The sequence below is a fragment of the Orbicella faveolata genome, unplaced genomic scaffold, assembly GCF_042242905.1.
Source record: "Orbicella faveolata isolate gen_17 unplaced genomic scaffold, um_ofav_v1 contig_24, whole genome shotgun sequence".
NCBI lineage: Eukaryota > Metazoa > Cnidaria > Anthozoa > Scleractinia > Merulinidae > Orbicella > Orbicella faveolata.
Genome location: NW_028301552.1, coordinates 23,825,216 through 23,845,527, shown reverse-complemented (window position 1 = coordinate 23,845,527; position 20,312 = coordinate 23,825,216). Strand labels below are relative to the sequence as shown.

Below are 20,312 nucleotides of genomic sequence, written 5' to 3'. Positions count from 1 at the left end.
CATCGCCTCTCAGTGTTCAACCGAATCTATCATATGTTTGACAAGAAAAGTCTCACAGCATACTTTAATGGCCTTGTCCTACCACACCTAGATTATGCAGAAAATCGTTTGGGGAGATCTACCTGGTCTAACAACACAGATGAAACAATTGCAACAATTTCAAAGTCGCATTGCAAACAAGATTGTAAAGGGAAAAGTAACATCAGCTGAGGTCCCAACATCGTTGGGGTGGGTCCCATTGTATGCAAGGTGTCTTGGTCATCGGTGTTGTCTTGTGCACGACGCAATGAAAGGAGAGATCACTGAAAAATTTTGATGTGTTCAGAACTACCATGAGGCAACAACACCGTTACAATGCCCGAAATGGTTGCATGCCCAAAACTAGCAAGCCAAGAACGGAATGGTGCAGAAACAAAACGTATTATAAAGCAATAACCGATTGGGTCTCACTGCCAAGTGAGCTGAAAAAACTTATACCAAAGAGGATTTTTTAAATACAAACTGAAACAGTTTTTACTTAACCATTTTTAACCTTAGTTAGCAGTAGATGTTTAATCCTAGTTCTAGTTTTAAACCTGAGTTTTAGTATCACATTTTTAGCTTTTATTACTTTTGTATTTTAAACATTTAATGAATATTCTAGACTTTAATTTTTTAGAGGACCCTCTTGAAGACCACCTCTAGGGGATTGGAGGCCTCCCCTTAAAATATTAGTTTATTATATTTATTATATTATTATTATTATTATTATTATTATTATTATTATTATTATTATTATTATTATTATTATTGTTGTTGTTGTTGTTATTATTATTATTTAGGTGACCAGCTTCCATCTTCGGAAGACAAGAAAAACAAACCAAGTTGCCTGGCCGGCTGAGCTTTAACTTAGAGATGAAAAACAGTCTCACAATAATTTGTCTTTCCCTTTTTGATATCTTGTGTTGTATTGATGTTTACAATGCAAAATGGCTTAATTCAGAATGTTTAAATCCATCTGTGAAGTAAAAAAAAAAATGGCTTAGTTCGTCTTTGATGCCTACTTTTAACACTGGCCTGCAGTGATGCAGACAGCACTTTGTGTAGTGTCAACAAAAAGTCTTCTTAGTTCTTGAGGTTTGAATAATGTGAATGAAAAGTCCCTAGTTGAAGGAGAATGTGAACTAAATTATCAGAGGCATGTAGGGAAAGAGGACTTAATTTTTCTCCATATATCAACAATTTTAACTAAAAAACATGTAAATTTTGTCTTTCTTTGTGGACTTTTGACAACAATGTTAGTAAAAATTACATGAAACCCTTTCATGTTTGGCATCTGTAAATAGGATAAATTCCCTAGAAACAATGCAATAAATTTTTATTTGAGGGTCAATTGGTTATTATATATGAATTAATAATGTTATTAAATAATTTTAAACAGTTAATCACTTAATTAAGTTTTGTTTTGTTTTGTTTTTTTTCAATTTCATTCAGGCCAACAAGCTTGACCTCTGGACACCCTGGTCTAGAATGTTGGGTGCCCAAAGGGCTCCCTAGAATTTTTCCTAGAGCACAGCTTGTTAATGGTATGAAAATGTAGACGCATCAAAACATTTGCTCAAAAAACTCAACAAACAAAATCCAACAATTTTGTGGGAATTAAAAGCACTTTAAAGGCTTCCTTATGTCACTTTCCATGCTCTCATATGACCATACAACATACAATAATTTTGTAAATTGTGGAACCACACCTTAACTGAGCCATGTCTAGACACCATACCATGATGTCATCAGCTGACTGTGCCTCGAGCTAAAAAAAAGAATTGTCATGAAAAAATGTGGGCTTGAAAGAAAGATAAACATTTTTTGTTTATCTCATGATGGAGTCATCTTGAAGTGATGACTGCTATGTTTTAACTGCAATACTAGTGGACTTCATCACGGGTTGAGGTAAATTGTTTATCTGTTGTTATGTATGCAGCATGTTGGTTTGCTGCCAGTTTATGCCTTCATGATTATTCTGATTGGATGATATTCCCCTAGATATGTCTGTTATGCTACCAATCTGCTGTTATATGTGCTTATCGATTGTAATCATCCCTGCTTCAAGAGTTTTTATTTCACTACCACCGTGGATGTTGCTCGCTTGACATCTTATGTGAATAGCCTCTTTAGCCTAGGTTTACTAGTGAGGGTTGCACCTAATTTTGCCCAACCTTGTTGGAAAGGCCCCCAGCCTAATATTACCCAGCCTTATTGGGAAGGCGCCCAGCCTTATTGGGGTACTTCAAAACCATGAAGTTTTGGACATGAACAAGCTTTATGTCTGTTGTGTTCTCTAATCACTTCTTACACAAATCTCCTTATTTTCCTGATATAAACTTTGACATTCACAGGCAATCAAATTTATGACACCATCTTGATTATAGGAAAGATGTGATGTTCATCAGATCACAGGAGTGGGAGAGAGAAACATGGGACTTCCCAATGGCAATGGAAATATCACCTCCCAAACAAAAAGCAGGGACTTTATCTAAGCTACAGAGAGACTCCAGAGACTCCAGAGCACAGCCAACAACACTTACCTGTGGTGTGTTAACAGCAGCTGAAATGAACAAATTATCCAATCTTAGCTGGAAGACAAGCTGCAAAACAAATTTAGCAATTAATTTGGAAGAGTTACATTTGTGAAAGTACTCATCTCTTTTTTTGGTGCAATGAAAGGAAAATAATGTAAGATTTCAAAATTTTACCAAATCCTACATGATTTTGAAATTTTGGATTACTGTTAGTAGTCATTACTAACCTGCTGAACATAATATAAATTCTAGTTTTTTAGGTATTTTGCTAGTTTTCTTAGAGTAAAATTGTGGTTTTAGGGATAATTTTGCAAAGCACCTCGGACAAATAATGGATGTATGTCTTATAACCAAACAAACTTCAAAGCAAACAATATCAAATTAAATATAGAAACAGTGGATTCAACAGCAGGCTTGGCAAAGCAACCATGCTAAAAGCAGCACATTTGAGGCACCCAGTTACTGACAATGCTTGCAGCAAAACAAATGAAAGAATCATTATATACAGCAATTAAGAAAAAAAATTTCCTCATAACAATGACAAATGAATTCTTTGATTGACAGGCAATCCCTTATGGATTTGCGACACCAAATACATGTATACATTTCTACAGTATCTCATGTTCAAAGGGAACTTTGTACAGTTATTTATAGAGCTACAGTCAAGAAAATTCAAGCTGAGGGCTTAGCAAGGCTAAATAAGTAATTACAACTTGTACAACCTGCAGGCTGTGCAATGTTGGAAATTTTGACAGCACTCACCATTCGGGCAAGTGACTCTCAAAATCCACACACCCAGTAACATTTGACACACCCAGAAAGATTCCTCCCTTCCCCCCCAAAATTCTCCGCGGTGATTCGCAAACCATGCGTTTTTTCCTACAGCTCCTGATCACAGACGCCCAGCTTAGCATTTTGTGTCGAGCTTTCTTGTTCTGGTCCATTTACAAGATGCCTCTTAGGATCGCAGACCAATTTTACAGTTTTATCCTTATTAATTTCATCAACTATTGGCCCTCCTTAGAAATATTTCCACATTTCCTCAGTTTTAACTGAAAAAGAGCTAAATGGACAGTGGTACTACTGAATTTGCACATATCCCTAGAATCGAGACATTGGAGTAAACAACTCATCCCCACGTGGAAGACTGATGTTTTTTCCTTCATTAAAAAATTACACCAAAAGACCTTACACCCAAAAATAACTACAACTGAGGCACTTTTGTTATTCTTCAAAACAGTTTCTAGGGTGAATCTCCATGTGAGATTCATTTCTTAGCAAGCAAACATCCTGGTCTCTCCCATGATTTCTTCAATTCTCACACACTAATTACTGCCGGCTCAACTAGAAACCAGCAGTATCACTTCATACATGTGTAACCGTTACATTAATTCTCACGGCAGCTAAGGAAGTTGTAATTCATTTTGTCCACTTAACACTAAAGCTCCGGCCAGATGATCTCAGCATTTCAACGCAACATTGTTGGAGTGTAGCATGCTATGCACGTTTGGCCACCCTGTTGCAACATGTTGGGTGTTTTTGGCTCAAGTTTGAAGATGGTCAAATTTGAGCCAACAACACCCAACATGTCACAGCACATGGCAAAAGGATGGCCAAATGAGCACAACCTGTTGCCCCCAACAATGTTGCAATATGTTGCATTGAAATTTTGCAATCATTTGGCCATGGCTTAAGTTATGTTTTACTGGCAAATTAGTTGGGTATTTCGAAAGAACAAATATGGAAAAAAAGACACTGCCACTTTTTGCTTTGAGATATTCTTGCCAAAGTGGAAAATAAAAAGGAGAGTTATCAATTTATTTTTAAGCTTAATTTCCCAAAAATGAAAATCTCACTCACCAAATGGTGAAGTGATTGATTTGTACTTGCACAACCCTTTTCACACTTGCATTTGGCAAATGGGGGAGTGCTAATAATTTTCTAACACTGTGGCTAAGGAAATTTGGTTGGATCCCTAAAGCCCTAAAGTGAATACTAGACCCCCTAAATTTCATCTCTAAAAGTAAACTGTGATTTGAATTTCCTACAGGGACAAAATCCTCTATCCTGACTGCAAAATCCATTAGCCCTGGGTAATCAGACACAGCTTTCTTTGCACGTTGACTACATATACCTTTTCATGAACACTGCCTGGTCCCGTTCGAAAAACCTGCCATATGAACAGCTGATTTCCACTCAGTACAAACAGTTCCCTGTCAAATATAATTTTAGTACTCTTAAGTCCTTGACACATACATGTACTTAGAACATTATTATTATTATTCCAGGTTACACAGACTGCAGTACTGAATATTACTTATTATTCATTTCTCTTCTATACTCCAAACAACCAAAACAGGATTGGGACAATTGCATTTCTTTTTTTAAGGTTTTTTTTTGGGGGGGAGGGGGGAGGGGGGGTTAAGTGAGTTTCTTTTGTTATCTCTGAAGAACTTTCAAATGTCCATGGAAGTAGCCCACTATGAAGATAGAGAGGCCATATTTTTAGCTCAAAAATTTAATGATAACAACCAATTGAGCTCAAAATGGAAAAAAATGACCCTTAAGAATACCTGCAAAAGAAAATTGAGAGTTTTTTACTTCTAAATACTGGCCATCCCTACTTCCATTGATCTTAATTTACAGTTTCAGCCTTCTTAGAATATTTTTCCATAAAGGACAAATTTGCTTGAAAGTCTTGTAATCAGATCCTTTGATGCATGTTTACCAACAAGCTTGCATCAAAAGCAGTTTTGATTTATAGCTCTGATTTCCAAGTAGTACTCCACAAGAAACTATCCTTTCTTTACCCATTCTAGCTTGGGGGGAGGGGGGGAAAGAAAATAATGGTGTGGTTTGGTCAGTTTTTCTCATATAGTTTTTCTTTTCCCTTGAAAACTGCATGTGCTCTAACAAACTTATGTTTGCAAGAGTACATGAAGAAACAATCAGGAGTAAAAGACTTTATACATGCAGTAACATAGCTACACGCATTTAACATTACCTTGACTTATCAGCCATGATGTCACTGGCAAGGACTCGCTGCCAATTCTGCATGAATCAAATTTAATTACGTGATACTTAAAGTAATTTACAATTTACTAATAGTTAACCCTTGAACATACAAATGAATTCATACCCTTCAGTAATACACTGTGCACAGTACAAGCATCACGAACTAAGACCAAGTCCAAACATCCTACTACTACTGTGTGAAAGTCAAATGAATTTGGCCTGGGAGTGGCAGATGACAAAAAAAACTGCAGTGGTTTCAAACATTGAATTTAATTCAGTCGCGCCAAAGATTGAAAAAAATGTGCTTTGCTTTGCTGAAGATTATTTTAAATGCTAGAGAGCGACAGCAGCTGATGCAGCAGGTTATGAATTCAGTTCAGCACGGCAGAAGCATGTTGTTTGAAGCCAAGTTGTGCTACTGCCATGCAGCACAGCAAGGCCTGCCTAGCTAAGTAGTCATGCTGAACTTAATTCAGCCTGCCGAACTGAGTGGTTTCAAATGTTGTGCTATTGCCTTGCTTAAGTAGAATTTATTCTTGAATTTAGTTTGGCATGGCAGTAGCACGACATTTGGAATAGGCCTAAGAATCTCTATCATCTATGCTCGTATGCTGATAGAGTGAGGATACAGCTCAAACTGTTGTCATTTCGAATACATATCTAATGCAACTTAAGGTCTCAAGAAGCATAGCTGGAAAAAAGTCTTTGAGATAGATGAATGTTGCTAGTAAGAAAAATCAAAAATGGACGAGGCCTGCCGAAAGACCCTCTCAAAGGGCTAGAGAAGATTATTTAATATTTGACTGGAGAAGAAAGGAGTCAGTAACAAGAGCCGACCAACTAAGCGTAGGTTGGCCAAGTGTAGGTGAAGTATCAGCCAAGTGTCGGCCGAGTGTCAGTGAAGTATCGGCTGAGTGCTGGCCGACATGCGTGTTGGTCAATATCAGTTGATATGGTGGCTGAGTATTGGTCGACATATTGGCCGAGTATCAGTCGATATGTCACCCGAGTGTTGGTCGACATATCAGCCAATAGTATCGACTGATACTTGGCCAACAGATGCCTTAAGTACACATGATCCCACAAATTTAAGAAACTCATCTAAAATAGTTCATAAAAGATTGCAGAATACAAGTTCATTATGCCTCATTCACAATTTTTTTCACACAGTTTGTAGAACTTTCTTATTCTTATCAAGGGAAGAGTTTCTTTGGAGGGACTATAATTACTTTCAGAATTGTACAGTATAAAACAAAAGTAATAGCAAAACTCCTGATTATACATTTGACAGTGCAGGTTTTCTTAAAAAATGTACATGAAATTAATTCCTTGTTTCATTAATGTTCTACACAAAAGCCATCTGATAATTAACTTACAGTAGCTTCCTGACTCGCTTGTTGAGAACCAAATATGAAAGATGTCACACGTCGACCAAGCTCTGTAAAAACACTGTTTGATGCATTAAGGTTCTGACACCTGATGGCCTTCTAAAGCAAAGAAGAGAAGGTAACCAAAAGCTAGTTGACAATTTAAATTAGCCAGATAATATTGATATACAAGGGCAAAAGTACCCTAATTTGCTATGATGTGCAAGAGTGAAATAAAAAAAACATGGTGAAAAGATTCCTTTTGTATAGAATACATGTACATATAAAAATAAGTGACAGTGCACTGAAGACTATAGACACAACAACAAAACAAACCCTGTATGCATATGACTTAGAAAAGGCAGAGAGTGACTTTTCCGTTATAAACCAGGCCTGAGGCAAGTCCCGTGTTTTGTCATCATAATTTTACCATGTTATTGTCAGTCTTTCATATACTGAAATTTTTGTATGAATGTGGCTTCAGAGTTCTACATCTAAAAGGTAAGAAATCTCCTAACCTGTGAACCAGTCAGCAGCAAAAGCTCATTGGTGGTTGTCATCAAGATACATCCAAATGGCTAAAAAAATATATTTTGTGCTATTTTAGTGGACAATTTACATCACTTGAAGTGAGAGCCATTTGCAGGGGAATCAGAGCACATTATTTCCTTAACATGCATGCTAAATTCCTGTTTTTTTCTCCGTGTTTCTGGATGAAAGGCAAAAGTAAGTGTAACCCATTAATGTATCAACCTGAAGAAGCTTCACTTGTTTAAACTGCTGCCCCTGAATAAGTGCCTCTTACAGGAGCAAACATACTAATAACACTACCCTTCAATCAGCACTGCACCCCAACAACAACACTGCACAGCTTATGCAAAGTATTTGAGCTTTATAGGGTCACTAATTCATCGTGAATCTTCCACACAGATGGAGCTACTTGATTCTGATTAAGACAGAGACACAGTTGACATTCACATTTATAAACTAAAGGTATTTGGTCTTAACATTTTTTTCTAGAAAAGAGTTTGTTTTAACCAACCTATAAAGCACCCATCAAAAAGTACAACTACATTTAGTCAGACAGGCAATCTCAGATGGTGCATACTTCACCTAATTGGTACTAATTTTGGTGGTCACTTATTTTGCCAAAAATGGAAGAAGCATATTTTGCGAGACTAAACTTTTTTAACACTTTTTGAGCATGAAACCCTTGCTCATGAAGAGCGTGATGTTGCAACCGTTGGGGTCACCAGTTTGCGACTGGCTTTGATTCAATAGTGAACTTTTCACGTTTGGTCACCAGTCTGGCAACCATGACATTTTAATTTATTATTATTACTTTTTAATTTCCGTTCTCTCCTAATCATGGAATGAATGTTGAATACCACAGAAAGAATACATGTTCATTTATACTTGTTGTTTTTCCCTATGAATTGTCTTTGAAACCATGTTCTTCTTCAGTATAAAATAATCACTGGGAAACACAATATAAAACAACATGCATCCTTGAAATTGTTCCATTAATTAAGATCACTGGTAACCATGCATTTTAACAAGTTCATTTTGTGGGCAAATCACACATGATTTCTAAGTTGTTTCAATGCAATGGCTCCATACATGTAAACAGTACACCTAACAGGAAAACTCTCCTGGAGGTTATCACTGCTGCTAGAAAGTCCCTCATTTCAAAAGATATTGAGAAGGTTCACCATTTAAGTGCCCTCTTGGTCCTAATAACATACTAGTTGCTGTTTTCACACTCTAATTAGCCCTAGATATCTTGAAATTTAACCTCATGGTTAATAGTTACAGAAACCTGTTTAAATTTTCTCTTACAGACTAACAGTAATTTGAGGTCAACTGCTATAATCATTTAGCATTGGAATACACTGAAATTAGACTATAAATATTGTCATTCACAAGTATCAACTTCTAAAACGCAGCTTTCAAAATGCTTCATGCTCACATGTAAAAACAGTACATTATTAAAGGTTATGTGGCTTATCAATATACATGTAACTGGTAGACAATATACCAGTTCTGGTGAATCTAATTACAGTAGGCATGTTACAGCTTTTACACATACAAAAATTCTTTTACGACAGTATGGTCTGTTTGTCCAATTAGTCTAACTCACAACAAAGAGAACTTCTAAGGATGACTCGGATATAAAAATATAAGGGTCAATGCAGAGCCAGGAGTGCTATCAACATAGACTCCAACTCACATTTCACTTTGAATTACATTTTGAAATGGTTTGTGTAACATTGTTGTACATGAATTATACCTGAAAAGCTGTTAATGAATGACACTGTGATCCTATTAAATCTGTGTTCATGTCAATTGTGCTGCTCCCATGAATAAGACTAGGCCAGTATCGTACCACTCCTTCTGGAGACACTGTCATAACTGACACACCAGACATATCACTGCTCTCATCATCACCAGGGCTCATAACACAAACAAGATCAGCTGTATGGTATAACTCAGAAGCTGGCAACATCAGCTCCTTGCATAATGTCCCCTAACAAAGAAAATCTGCAGATTATTGGCAAAGAAATTAAAATGTATAAAAATGTGAGAAAAATAATGTAACACCATGGAGAGTTCTAATAACAGTTAACTATTAATCACTAAATTATCAACAACACAGGCAGTCTTGTGCACCACCTTGACATTGTGTTTGATGAACAAGCCTGTATTTTTTCCAAAATGCCTTAATAATTATATAATTATCTCATCCCAGTCGTCTGAACTCACACAGCTAGTTTTGCATGGCATACCTTGATGTGACCCACACGACAACTTTTTGAAATCTTACCATTTCAAGTCACAATGGCTGGCTTTTGTTTCGAAAGAGCAATTTGCAAAGATCCTGAATATGTCTTTTAAGACCTGACAACAATCCTAACAGTATTTAAAGTAAATAAGAAAGTAATTTTGTGGTTAGCTCCCAATTTGACTTTGGTTACGTGGACATGAGGTTATGTTCACTTGTGAGTTTGGTATATTCCTGTGCAAGACATTCCTGCATAACCATTCTTTGTGTTCCTGATGTAAGATTCTTGTGAAGAACAGAGATAGGTAGATAGATATGGTTCAGGCAACTTACGGGTTAATCAATTTTGGTTATGAAAGACAGGTATAAGACTGATGATAAATTGACCATGTTTGCTGCTATTGATTTTGGAAAACAAGTTTCAACCATGCTGTACAGATTCAAGACACTATTTTTTATTTTCTTTTTACGAGAACTGGGAGGTAGACCTTGGAGTCTCAAGTATTTGCAGCTATTTGTGACAGGCTGTTTTAAGGTTACTGTAGACCTTCAAGGGCCTATTTTGTCCAAAATTATTTTTTTTACACCAAATTCAAGACTTAACTTTATCTGAATTTTCCAAAAAAAATTATTTCAAAAACTTAAAACACGAACGCGTTATCCACAAAAACGTAAATTCTTAAAACAAGTCAATGAACCGCAAACTGTGATAAGCCAATTAAAATGTTGCAACCTTTGAGTTCAGCAGTAACAATTTTCGCGTCAACTGATCTCATCCACAGAGTCGTATTTCGCTTCTTTTGTTTACGTCTTGCAGTTTCTTGCAGAGAAATCTTTGCTTTTGTTGATTGTTTTCATCTCGTAAGTGATAGACTAGGCAGTTCGCATTTCCACATCTAAATGCAAGCGCAAATCACAAGCGCATGTTCATTGATGCCCTGCTCTAGCTTCTTCTGGCACAAAAGTTGATTGCCGTGGAATTACCAACGAATTTAATTGCTGACATCTGACAAGGCAGCTTCTCCAAACGCTCCTTTCCCCAGCTTTATAGAGTGTTTTTCCATGTTCTACTAAAATAAACAGGCCGATGAATGGCATGTTTAGTTTTTTTCATAAATGTGTAAAAATCCACACTCGACTTGGCTCACTGAGTAGGCCTGTTCAAGGCTATTCCGCTAGCATTCCTTTTTTTCCCTTTTCCTTCTTTACCATTTATCTGCTGATTCCATTTAGATGCTGAATGTTTCACGGCAGACAATGAAAGATATAAAGATATACTGTAAATGTAAACATTGCACATTCATTCCTAGGAAGCGTTATTGTAGCCCGCTGGGGAGTTCAAAGCTGCATTTCATTGGTTGGCGGCTTGGCCACGTAAACAACCGCTTCAGAGAGGGGGCGAAAACTGTGAATTTCTTTCGAGGCCGAAAACTTAAGGTTTATTTTTGCGTGAATTACCTCTCTTCAAATGAATTAATAGGGTATGTAGATTTATCGGATTTCCATGAAACTTGGCCAAAATGTTCGTCAGATATTAGCGTACCAAAGGGTGTGAGGCTTTTGTGAAAATCAAAATATTTTTCCTGTGATGTCCCATTGAGTAACAGCAGTCAGAAAATTTTTCTATTGTCCAACTTTGAAAGAGATTTTCTAAGCAACCAATAGAAATATCGAAAAAGCCTCACACCCTTTGTTAGCCCATCATCTCCTGATTGATAATGTCCAGTCAGTTTGGATGTCCGCGGTAACACAAAGGCTGGTAATTCAGTTTAGCAAGTATGGTCACTTTTGCGTTTTTAGGCTTGCGTGTGCCTATCAAAACAAAAATAACAAAATATATTGTTATTTTCGGATTCTACAGTTTATTAGCTTTACATTGACATATAGTTTGCCATGGTTTTCTTTAAAGCAGCACGTAAAGAAAGCATTTTCCGGAAGGCACCCCTGAAGGTCTACAGTAACCTTAAGCATTTTATTTTTTTAGTGTCCGAACCCTCTGTTCATGCAACTCACTGGCGTTGAAACCAAATTTGACAAAAAATAACAAACTAAAATCATTGAAGTGACAGGTTTCAGTCTCACAGAGAAATCTAAAGATGACAATGAGTGGATAAAAACTAACCTCTAAGGAGCATTTACTGTGATTAAGCAAAGAGGTACAACTCACAAAAATTAATTGTTAGGTCTATGATCAATATCTCCCAGTATACATACCACAATGGGTCAGATCACCCCAGATCAAATTGCATTCGTAATGCTACTGGAAGTGTAATGCTTGCATTGTGTTTACTTTACATTTTATTTTTAGCATGAGAGTAGCCTCTAGGCTGGCATGAGAGCATAGTCTAAAACTTTGAAGCAATATGCAGATTACCTGAAACTTATTTTCGCTGACTGGTTTCTGATTCCCATGATATGAGTATCATTTCAATCCATAACATAAAGCAACAAACAACTTTTAAGCTTACAATTGTCTTAAATACAGAGCCATGTAAAAGGTCCTGAAATGGAAGAAATTGTATTGTATTGTATTCTAAACTGTGTGACAATCTGTTTTAGGATTTACCCTTTTGAAAAATTGTTGTAAATACTGAGGTCCCAAAAACCTATTAATTGTAACAGTACCATAACAAAAAAAAATCTATGGATCACAATGACCAGATTAAAAACTATCATATAATGCACACTTTCTGAAAGTAGGCAAACAGGCTTGTATAAATTACAAAAATTAATTGACAATAAGGGTCGAATCTGGCCAGATCGAGGCAGATCAAATTTTAGTTGAAAGATTAACAGGAGTGAAAATGAATCTTATCTAATTGATCTAGTGTTACGCTCGCATTACAGTTGTTTGGTTTGCCAGTGGATTTCTTCACACTAAACAAGTGACACAAGGTAGCCCAGGCTGGGGCCTTTTTATGCTTAGAATCTTGATTAATTATTCAATTACGTGTATTGAATCGTTTTTGGGAGCGTAAAGCTCAGAAACTTTGGAAAAAAGCTTTGTTTTGTCAAGACAATAGATTTTTAATAAGAACATGTTAATCTGAGTTAGCGATCTGTTGGTGGTCGCCATGGTAACAAAATGTTATTTCTCTGTTTATGTTCACATGTTCACATTTCCTCTGTTAAAATCTTAGTAAATTCCAGTTTTGATGGATTTCTGCTCTTTGTTCAGGATGTGTTTGCTCATTGATTGAGGAAAATGATTTTTCTCGTCATCAAATTCGACCAGGAGAGTGGAGATACAGGCCGGGGTTTTTTTTTTTTTGCTTTTCCAACATTTTCTCCCCTTTTTTTGCTAAACTTAGTTCATTTAAATTTTGTTTAAAAATGCTACTAGCTTCTATGAAGGTAAACTTTTATATTTTCTAAAAGTAATTTTTATTCTTTGTAAATGAGATATAGTAGATTATTCTCCAACAACTATATGTTGAGATATTAACTAATTAAAAGAAATTAGACGACATTTTGCATGCCTTTTGTTTGAGATTTGAATGAGATAATTATTAAGTACACGATGATAGCACTGCAAAGTTTAAAATAGCTCCTTGATCTTCAGCAGGAATATAAAAATAATGAATTTTATTATATCTTTCAGTTAGTACACCCGCTGTGATTGGTCAATTTAGCGGGCTGTATTCTCCTGAACGAGCCGCTAAAATTTAAAGCTGTTTTTGTTGCCAAAATGTTCTGTGATTTATCGCCAAGTGTTCTTAACTTTTTTAGCAAGTAAAAGTTTAAAACTGTCTTTTACTTCTAAACTTGTTTATTAAAAACTACCAGCAACTTGAGTCGTTTTGCTTTTGTGTGTCATAAATTCGAAGCCGTTCCACATGAAATCATTCCCGAGCCCATCAGACACACAGTAGAGATATAATAAATATCTTACTAACCTCGTCTTCTTGGTCCGTACTGTAAGTTACAGATCCTTGTTTTCCCTACGATTTATGGCCCGCATGTTTCGCACTTGGGCCATAAATTGATGGGGAAAAACTTGGTCCGTAACTTACAGTACGGCCCTCGAACTTGTTTAGTAAGAGGTATGTACTAGCTTTTCTTTAATTCATCTTTTCACAAACCTTTGTTCCAGCTGCTGACATAAAGCGCCAAATGAAGAGCATTCTTCCAGTAACAAGCCATGCCCAGCCTGATTCGTCAATCTTAACGCTTGTGTGCTGGAGAGCTGTAAAGAGCGTTCAAAACACAACACTATTACAAAACAGTCAACTCTTGTTACAAACAGTGCAGTGTGATGCTTCAGCTCAGTGATTGTACTACTGGATGTTGATTATAGTAGTCACAAAAATCAAGAGTTGTCTATTTTGCTCTTAATGCTACTGCAAAGACTCTCTAAAGTTGAGTTTTAAAGCTAAGCTTTTAAAGCTAAGTTTTTAAGTCTGAAACAAATACAACTGTTAGACACAGCCAGCTCAATAGGCCCTTTGCACGATCCGGTCACATGGTACAAAATCACACATGCTGGGACACAAGTTGCACAGTGCGACTTCCAAAACAAAGCAACTCATAGCAGTCCACCTTGAGCTGCCTTTGTTTTGGAAGTCCCACTGTGTAACTTGCGTCCCAGTATGTGTGATTTTATACCATGTGATTGGATCATGCAAAGGGCCTATTCAGGACTATTTCACTCAGCCAATTGTTTAAATGACTATTGAGAAGGACTCTGTTTCTTGTTTAACTGAGTTTATTAAATGAGTAAAAGCAAGGCATCTTCTTTTTAAATAGGCTGTGATTGTTGGAGTTTTTTACAAAAATATTTAATATCTATGGTAAGCATTTTTAAACACTTAGATATTATATTAAAGTACGAAGTATATGTTAACAATACCTTGGCAGTGTAGTAGTGATCAAAGATTAGAGCAGTGCGCTTACGTGCTTACTTTGCATGTTTGGTCAACTTTGGTGGCGTTCGAATGGTTCAATAGATTTGAATGACAGATGACAACCTGTAAGTTGAACTCGCAATGAACAATGATCTAAGATCGTAAGTTGGGATGTAGCTAGATGTGAGCACTACTATAAGTGTTGATCATTTGCGGTGTGCAGCAGTTCTAAAAATAGCATGTGTGATATGTACACGTTAATAGATGCACGTCTCAAAGAAATATCATGAAACTGTAATCACACGGAGGCAAAAGGCAACTTGAAAATGGCCTATTTGAGTGCTTATGACAGTAATGGGGGAACATTAGGAAACTGACCTATGACATGAGGAGAGATCCATATATATGTATATGTATATGTATATGTATATGTATATGTATACGTAGTTTAGTGTACGATGTGGCGAAGAGACCAACTCTTGACTGTTCTGGACGAGTTTAATGTACTACGTTTCGGCTGTTCGGCCTTCTTCAGGTTAAAAGTTAAAAACTAAAAAAACTATTTACAATGGTTGTGATTTACAGAAACACTGACTTATATACAGAGCAGAAATATTATGATTGAGATTACGTAATACAACAAAGGTCTAAATTACAAGGTGAAAAAGGATTAGATAATCAAAGACAAATACAGAACTATGGGTGACATGTGAATACAAATAAGGTGAATACAAATGAGTGACACAAACTAGAGAGAAAAAATCTAACTTAATTAGTAGTGTTTACTCTGAAGTAACAAGCTCCCCATTGAAGGCCTCTGAATGAATGTAATTAGGTAAAAATCATAACAGGATCCCAGGAAAGGGCCATTAAACTACAGTAATAATTTCCCTTCCAAAGCCCCTGAATGAAAAGCCGACAACAAACATAACAGAATCCTTGAAAAGAGCTCTTGAACTTAGAAATAAACAAATAACAAAAACAGAATAAAATTAAAATGCGTCATATTGGAAAAGTGGCAAATCACAACTACTCAATTGTAGTAATTAATGCGGTGTCTTGATCTAAATTCCCGCCATTTGTTAAGACCACGAGGATTAAGGGTAAATAATTGCGCGGTCCAATAAGCTTCCCTAGTGAGTAATAATTGTTCAAGATGTAAGGAATTTTCAAAAGACCTAATTTGTTCAATGATGATGAAATTGATTTGAGAAATTTCATGTTCAGAGTTATTAAAGTGGATGGCCAATTCGCAAGTTCTTTTGTTCTTCAGCATGTTCGACTTGTGGTTACGAAATCTTACTTTAAATTCAGTCGAGGTGGAGCCTACATATTCCAGATTGCATTTGGCACAAGTGGCTAAATAAATAACATTTTTTGACGAACAAGACAGCTTTTGTTGAATGGGATATGTATATATGTATATGTATATGTATATGTATATGTATATGTATATGTATATGTATATGTATATGTATATGTATATGTATATGTATATGTATATGTATATGTATATGTATATGTATATGTATATGTATATGTATATGTATATGTATATGTATATGTATATGTATATGTATATGTATATGTATATGTATATGTATATGTATATGTATATGTATATGTATATGTATATGTATATGTATATGTATATGTATATGTATATGTATATATATATGTCTGAATTTATGAAAACCGTGTTAAAGACTTTGCACCAAAATAGCGGGCATGTTTTTGGAAAATCGGTTAGAAAATGTACATAAATATGGCCATGTCATACCGAGAGTGCTATCTACCTCGTGTACTCTTAACAGAGTCCATACCATGCCTATACAAGCCTTTGAAGTCGCTGCAAATGAATCGAACGAGCCAAACAAAGCTAAATTAGAGCTTACATTGATCATTTGGTTCGCCGCGGCACTAATTTAGACAGGCTTAACCTCTGCGATTTCACCTAAATGACCTCACTATGTCTTTACTGTGGGTTAAATTAGCCAGTCACGCTAACAAGAGCATGGTAAGCAGTGGAATCGGTTATTTACCTCTATATTTCAGCCAAAAAGTAGCCGTTACATGATATTTCATCTCAATATCTGACCGGATTTGCAAAAACATAGCCATAGAATTTGACTTGTCACTGATAATCTTGCTACAATTCTCTCCCAGAGCTAGCTTTCCACGAGGCTTATCGTAGCTCAAATAGCAGCAAATAACTCTCCTGTATGCCTTTTGAGGCCAAGAAGACTAAATTCACCGTCTTTTCGTTGAATCATGAATTGTACAATTTAATTAAGAGTGCTTTTAACATGAAATTGGAGTCTAAATCAACACGAACGTACAGATATTAAAACCACGGCAGAGAGCCAATCTATTGCTTTCTAAAGGCCTGCATCGTCCTAAATGGACTGAACAAGAGCTTCCTACATCGAGAATCGATTGAAATTCAAACAAACTAGGCCATAGTTAGCAGTAAGCGAACAATCAACATGTTGTCGTTACGTCAATTATCGCCGAGAAGCCACGCAAATAAATTTCTTCCGCGCTAGCGAATCACAGACAGTTCTGATACTTAGCTAAGCTGAGAACGCCTAAAATTGATAAAACAAGGAAATTCTACTCACGATCAGCGCTTGAACTCATGTTCTTCTCTCTCCTCGTGGCCATGTTTTGCTGGCAAATAGCAATGTCCTGGATGTACTTCAATTTTGTCGAGCGCGGAATGGTACATCCAGATTTCAACAGATTTTTTTTCTAAGTCTTAAGCTACATCAAAGTTCAAAGCAAATGACGCCAACAGCAGCTAGAAATGTTTAGTCCATTGCACGTCTAAGCCCTAAATTGATGTGGCTAAAGAGTTTTGCTGTCTAAAGCAAGCACAACATTATCGCCACAGGGCAAACGGCCTTCTGTTATGGGACTAAATGTGACCCGTACAGTTTACACATCTCCTCAGGCCCACCTCACGTACAATAATGGACGACGCTTACTAGCAAATCGTTAGACTTGGGCCTTCATTGGACTTAATGATGTCCTCGGGCAGACTTCCTTTAGACAGCAAATACAGAACGCTAATTGGTCGCTCCTTGTCAGAGTCACTGCACGGACTGAATTCAGACAAGTGTAGCCTGGGCTAAAATTCACGCAAATTGAAAAGGGGGTGGGAGGGGGGGGGGGGGGGGGGTGGTCGATAAATGATGAAAAAAAATACCTAAATAAATGAAACATGCGGCAGGGAGTCTCTACATTTCATGCTAGGTAAGATTTACAAGTTGCTGTCATAGCGAAAGCAGAAAAAAAAAAAAATGAAAAACCAAATAGTTTAAATCAAAAAACACTTGATTCAGCCTTTAACACCGTTTTCATAAATCCAGACATATATATATACATACCTTTATCTTGAGTCCAAGTGATGTAGCAGGTCTGGTTTAAAACTAAACCCCTACATCAAATTAAAACTTATAGAGTGGGCTATCAGACTATACTAAGAATTTTGAAATAAAATGAATTGTTGAATTTTTTATGACCTCTAAATGTGAACATTCAAATCACCTTTTCAAAGTTACCAGTCAAAGGGAATTTGTTCATTTGCCCTCAAATTTAGACAGTACCTAGTTTGGCATATAAAAACATAAACGTGTCTGCAAATTTTTTGTTTCAGAATATGTTTCTCCAAGAGAGATTTTTGTACAATCACTCCATATTTTTTCAAACCTATTTTACAAATGTTCTGTCACTTTTCACTGAAATTTTGAATCTGGCAAAACGCAGACAATTTTTTTTTAGCGCTCTGGGTCTAGAAACTGAGGAACAAACAAATTTAGCCAAAACCAAAATAGATATGGTAACAATAAAACAACATCAAAACCCCTGAGACTTACCCTCTTTGTTGGTAAGCTTCTCACTAATCTGAACTGGTAAAGGATGACCAAAGGTTTCCACACGATGTTTATCAGTCTCTTCTAACAAATGAGAAGTTAACGGAGCTCTTTGCTGACTTCTGCAATCAGAAAATAAAATACTGTCAACAAACCATACAAATAAAAATGTCTTGTGACCTTCCATAACATGAAGTCCATGGACACCCATATATTCGCAGTTTTTACATTTACATTAAATTTTATATATGGCAAAGGTTGCCCTTCCCGTCACAGAGTGCTGGTGCAAGTTGCATGTGATCCTGTTCATAGACAGTTCATTTGGTCTCAGGGAAGCCATAATTTTTACAATCTCTTCCTCCATAATATACAGACACTCAAATAATAATTAACATAATATGAAGACACTCAGTTCTGATTATGGCCGTTCAACTACACACAAATTTCCTTACTGTCCTATTTACAAAACTGTGAACACCTAAAATATGTCTGTATATGTGTGTTGTGTTAAAACCACCACATTGATCGCATCTGTCCTTCTGATACACATTGTACTCTTGAGGATGTAAACTGTGTTCAAATGTTCAAATGTTCAAAATGTTGTTGTTTATAGTGGTCAATGCGCTAAGCTACACCTAGCTAGTTCACAGGCATGCCACTTTACATGAAAGAAACAAATACATCAACTAAATGTAACAGGCTTTAAAATCCCAACCGGCAGGAGGCAGACCAGTTGGCTATTCACAACCATTACAAGTAATTTAAAATGAAATCAATAAATAGTAGAGCTTAAGGGTCATGGACCTTATTATGTATACTCCTTGCATTCAACAATAAAACCTTGGGAAAATTGTTCTGCAAGTAACCTCTAGAATTGGATGAAAACAATAGATGAGGATCTACGTCTTTAGCTTCCACAATGTCAGCAGTGTGCTTGAAAAAGCAATCAGAGAAACTAAAGAGAAAACAGCAGTTCCTACAGTGTCACTCATCATCAGAGGAACTCACATAAGTAGTGTTACTCATATTAATGCACTTTATATAATGCCATTTAGAACATCGATCACAAAAAAAATCCCTTTTGGTTGTAGCAGACAGGTTTAGCGCAAACTGCACACGGATATTTCCAAGTGGGTTTCTTTCTTCCAGCACCAGACTGTTCTCCACTTGAATCACTTGTTCCACTTGAATCGCTAAAGCCAGGGTTGGGTTTGAAGTAGTCATTAAATTCTGATATATAAATAAACCAATCACAAGCGAGAAAATGGATGGATTCCATCAGTTATATGCACAACTTAAAAAGTTGGGTATATTAAAAGCAGCTGTGAAAATAAGGCCTGAATTACGGCTTCTCTGACACTATATATTCACTTGAATCTTCACCATCCACGAGTAAGCTTGTATTACATATTACGAACTCACAACGTGACCAGCTCCAAGTTGGCTTAATAAAATAAATCTAAAACGTTACAGCAGGATTCTGGAACATGATTAGCAATGACGATTCGCAGACGTCCCTTTTCCGCTTGAAGCAAAGGAAATTGGAGACGTTTGCAGATAGGCTGACCTAAACGTTGACTTTGACTTGCTTACCTTGCAATTGTGGTCGTGTCAGCAATAACTGAAGAGTAGGTTAAAGACTGACGCGGCGTAAAAGGACTAGAGTCACAGCTTTTGGGAGCAACTTTTGCTTTGAATGATTGCCTTGACCAAGGGCTAGTCATCATTGAAATTTATCGAGCAACAATATTACAGCAAACCTCTCATAACCGAGTTTACCACTCCTCATTCATTCCAGCCGCCATTTTTCTTTAGAGCCAAGACACAGAGACTAGCACTAGATGTTCATTGGTCACGACCCAAGACCTTGT

At 36.5% G+C, this 20,312-nt stretch overlaps 1 protein-coding gene across 4 annotated transcripts in view; it reads right to left on the bottom strand.

Annotated features, from left to right (window-relative positions):
• LOC110059314 (nuclear pore complex protein Nup133-like) overlaps positions 1–20,282 on the bottom strand; it is a 93,835-nt gene extending 73,553 nt beyond the window's left edge. Inside the window, exons 1-10 of one of the 4 annotated variants that reach the window (XM_089292092.1) lie at positions 20,035–20,282; positions 18,445–18,563; positions 13,805–13,908; positions 9,231–9,467; positions 7,459–7,518; positions 6,950–7,060; positions 5,563–5,609; positions 4,693–4,771; positions 2,565–2,624; positions 1,731–1,789 (exon numbers count right to left, since the gene is read on the bottom strand). In XM_089292092.1, the coding sequence (XP_089148218.1) occupies positions 1,731–1,789; positions 2,565–2,624; positions 4,693–4,771; positions 5,563–5,609; positions 6,950–7,060; positions 7,459–7,518; positions 9,231–9,467; positions 13,805–13,908; positions 18,445–18,563; positions 20,035–20,168 (1,010 nt within the window). In that variant the 5' untranslated portion in view covers positions 20,169–20,282. Of the gene's footprint in view, positions 1–1,730; positions 1,790–2,564; positions 2,625–4,692; positions 4,772–5,562; positions 5,610–6,949; positions 7,061–7,458; positions 7,519–9,230; positions 9,468–13,804; positions 13,909–14,623; positions 14,690–17,187; positions 17,875–18,444; positions 18,564–20,034 lie in introns of those variants that run through there. The other 3 variants (XM_089292093.1, XM_089292095.1, XM_089292094.1) reach the window with 3 other exon arrangements.
• Between the last annotated feature and the right edge of the window lie 30 nt (positions 20,283–20,312).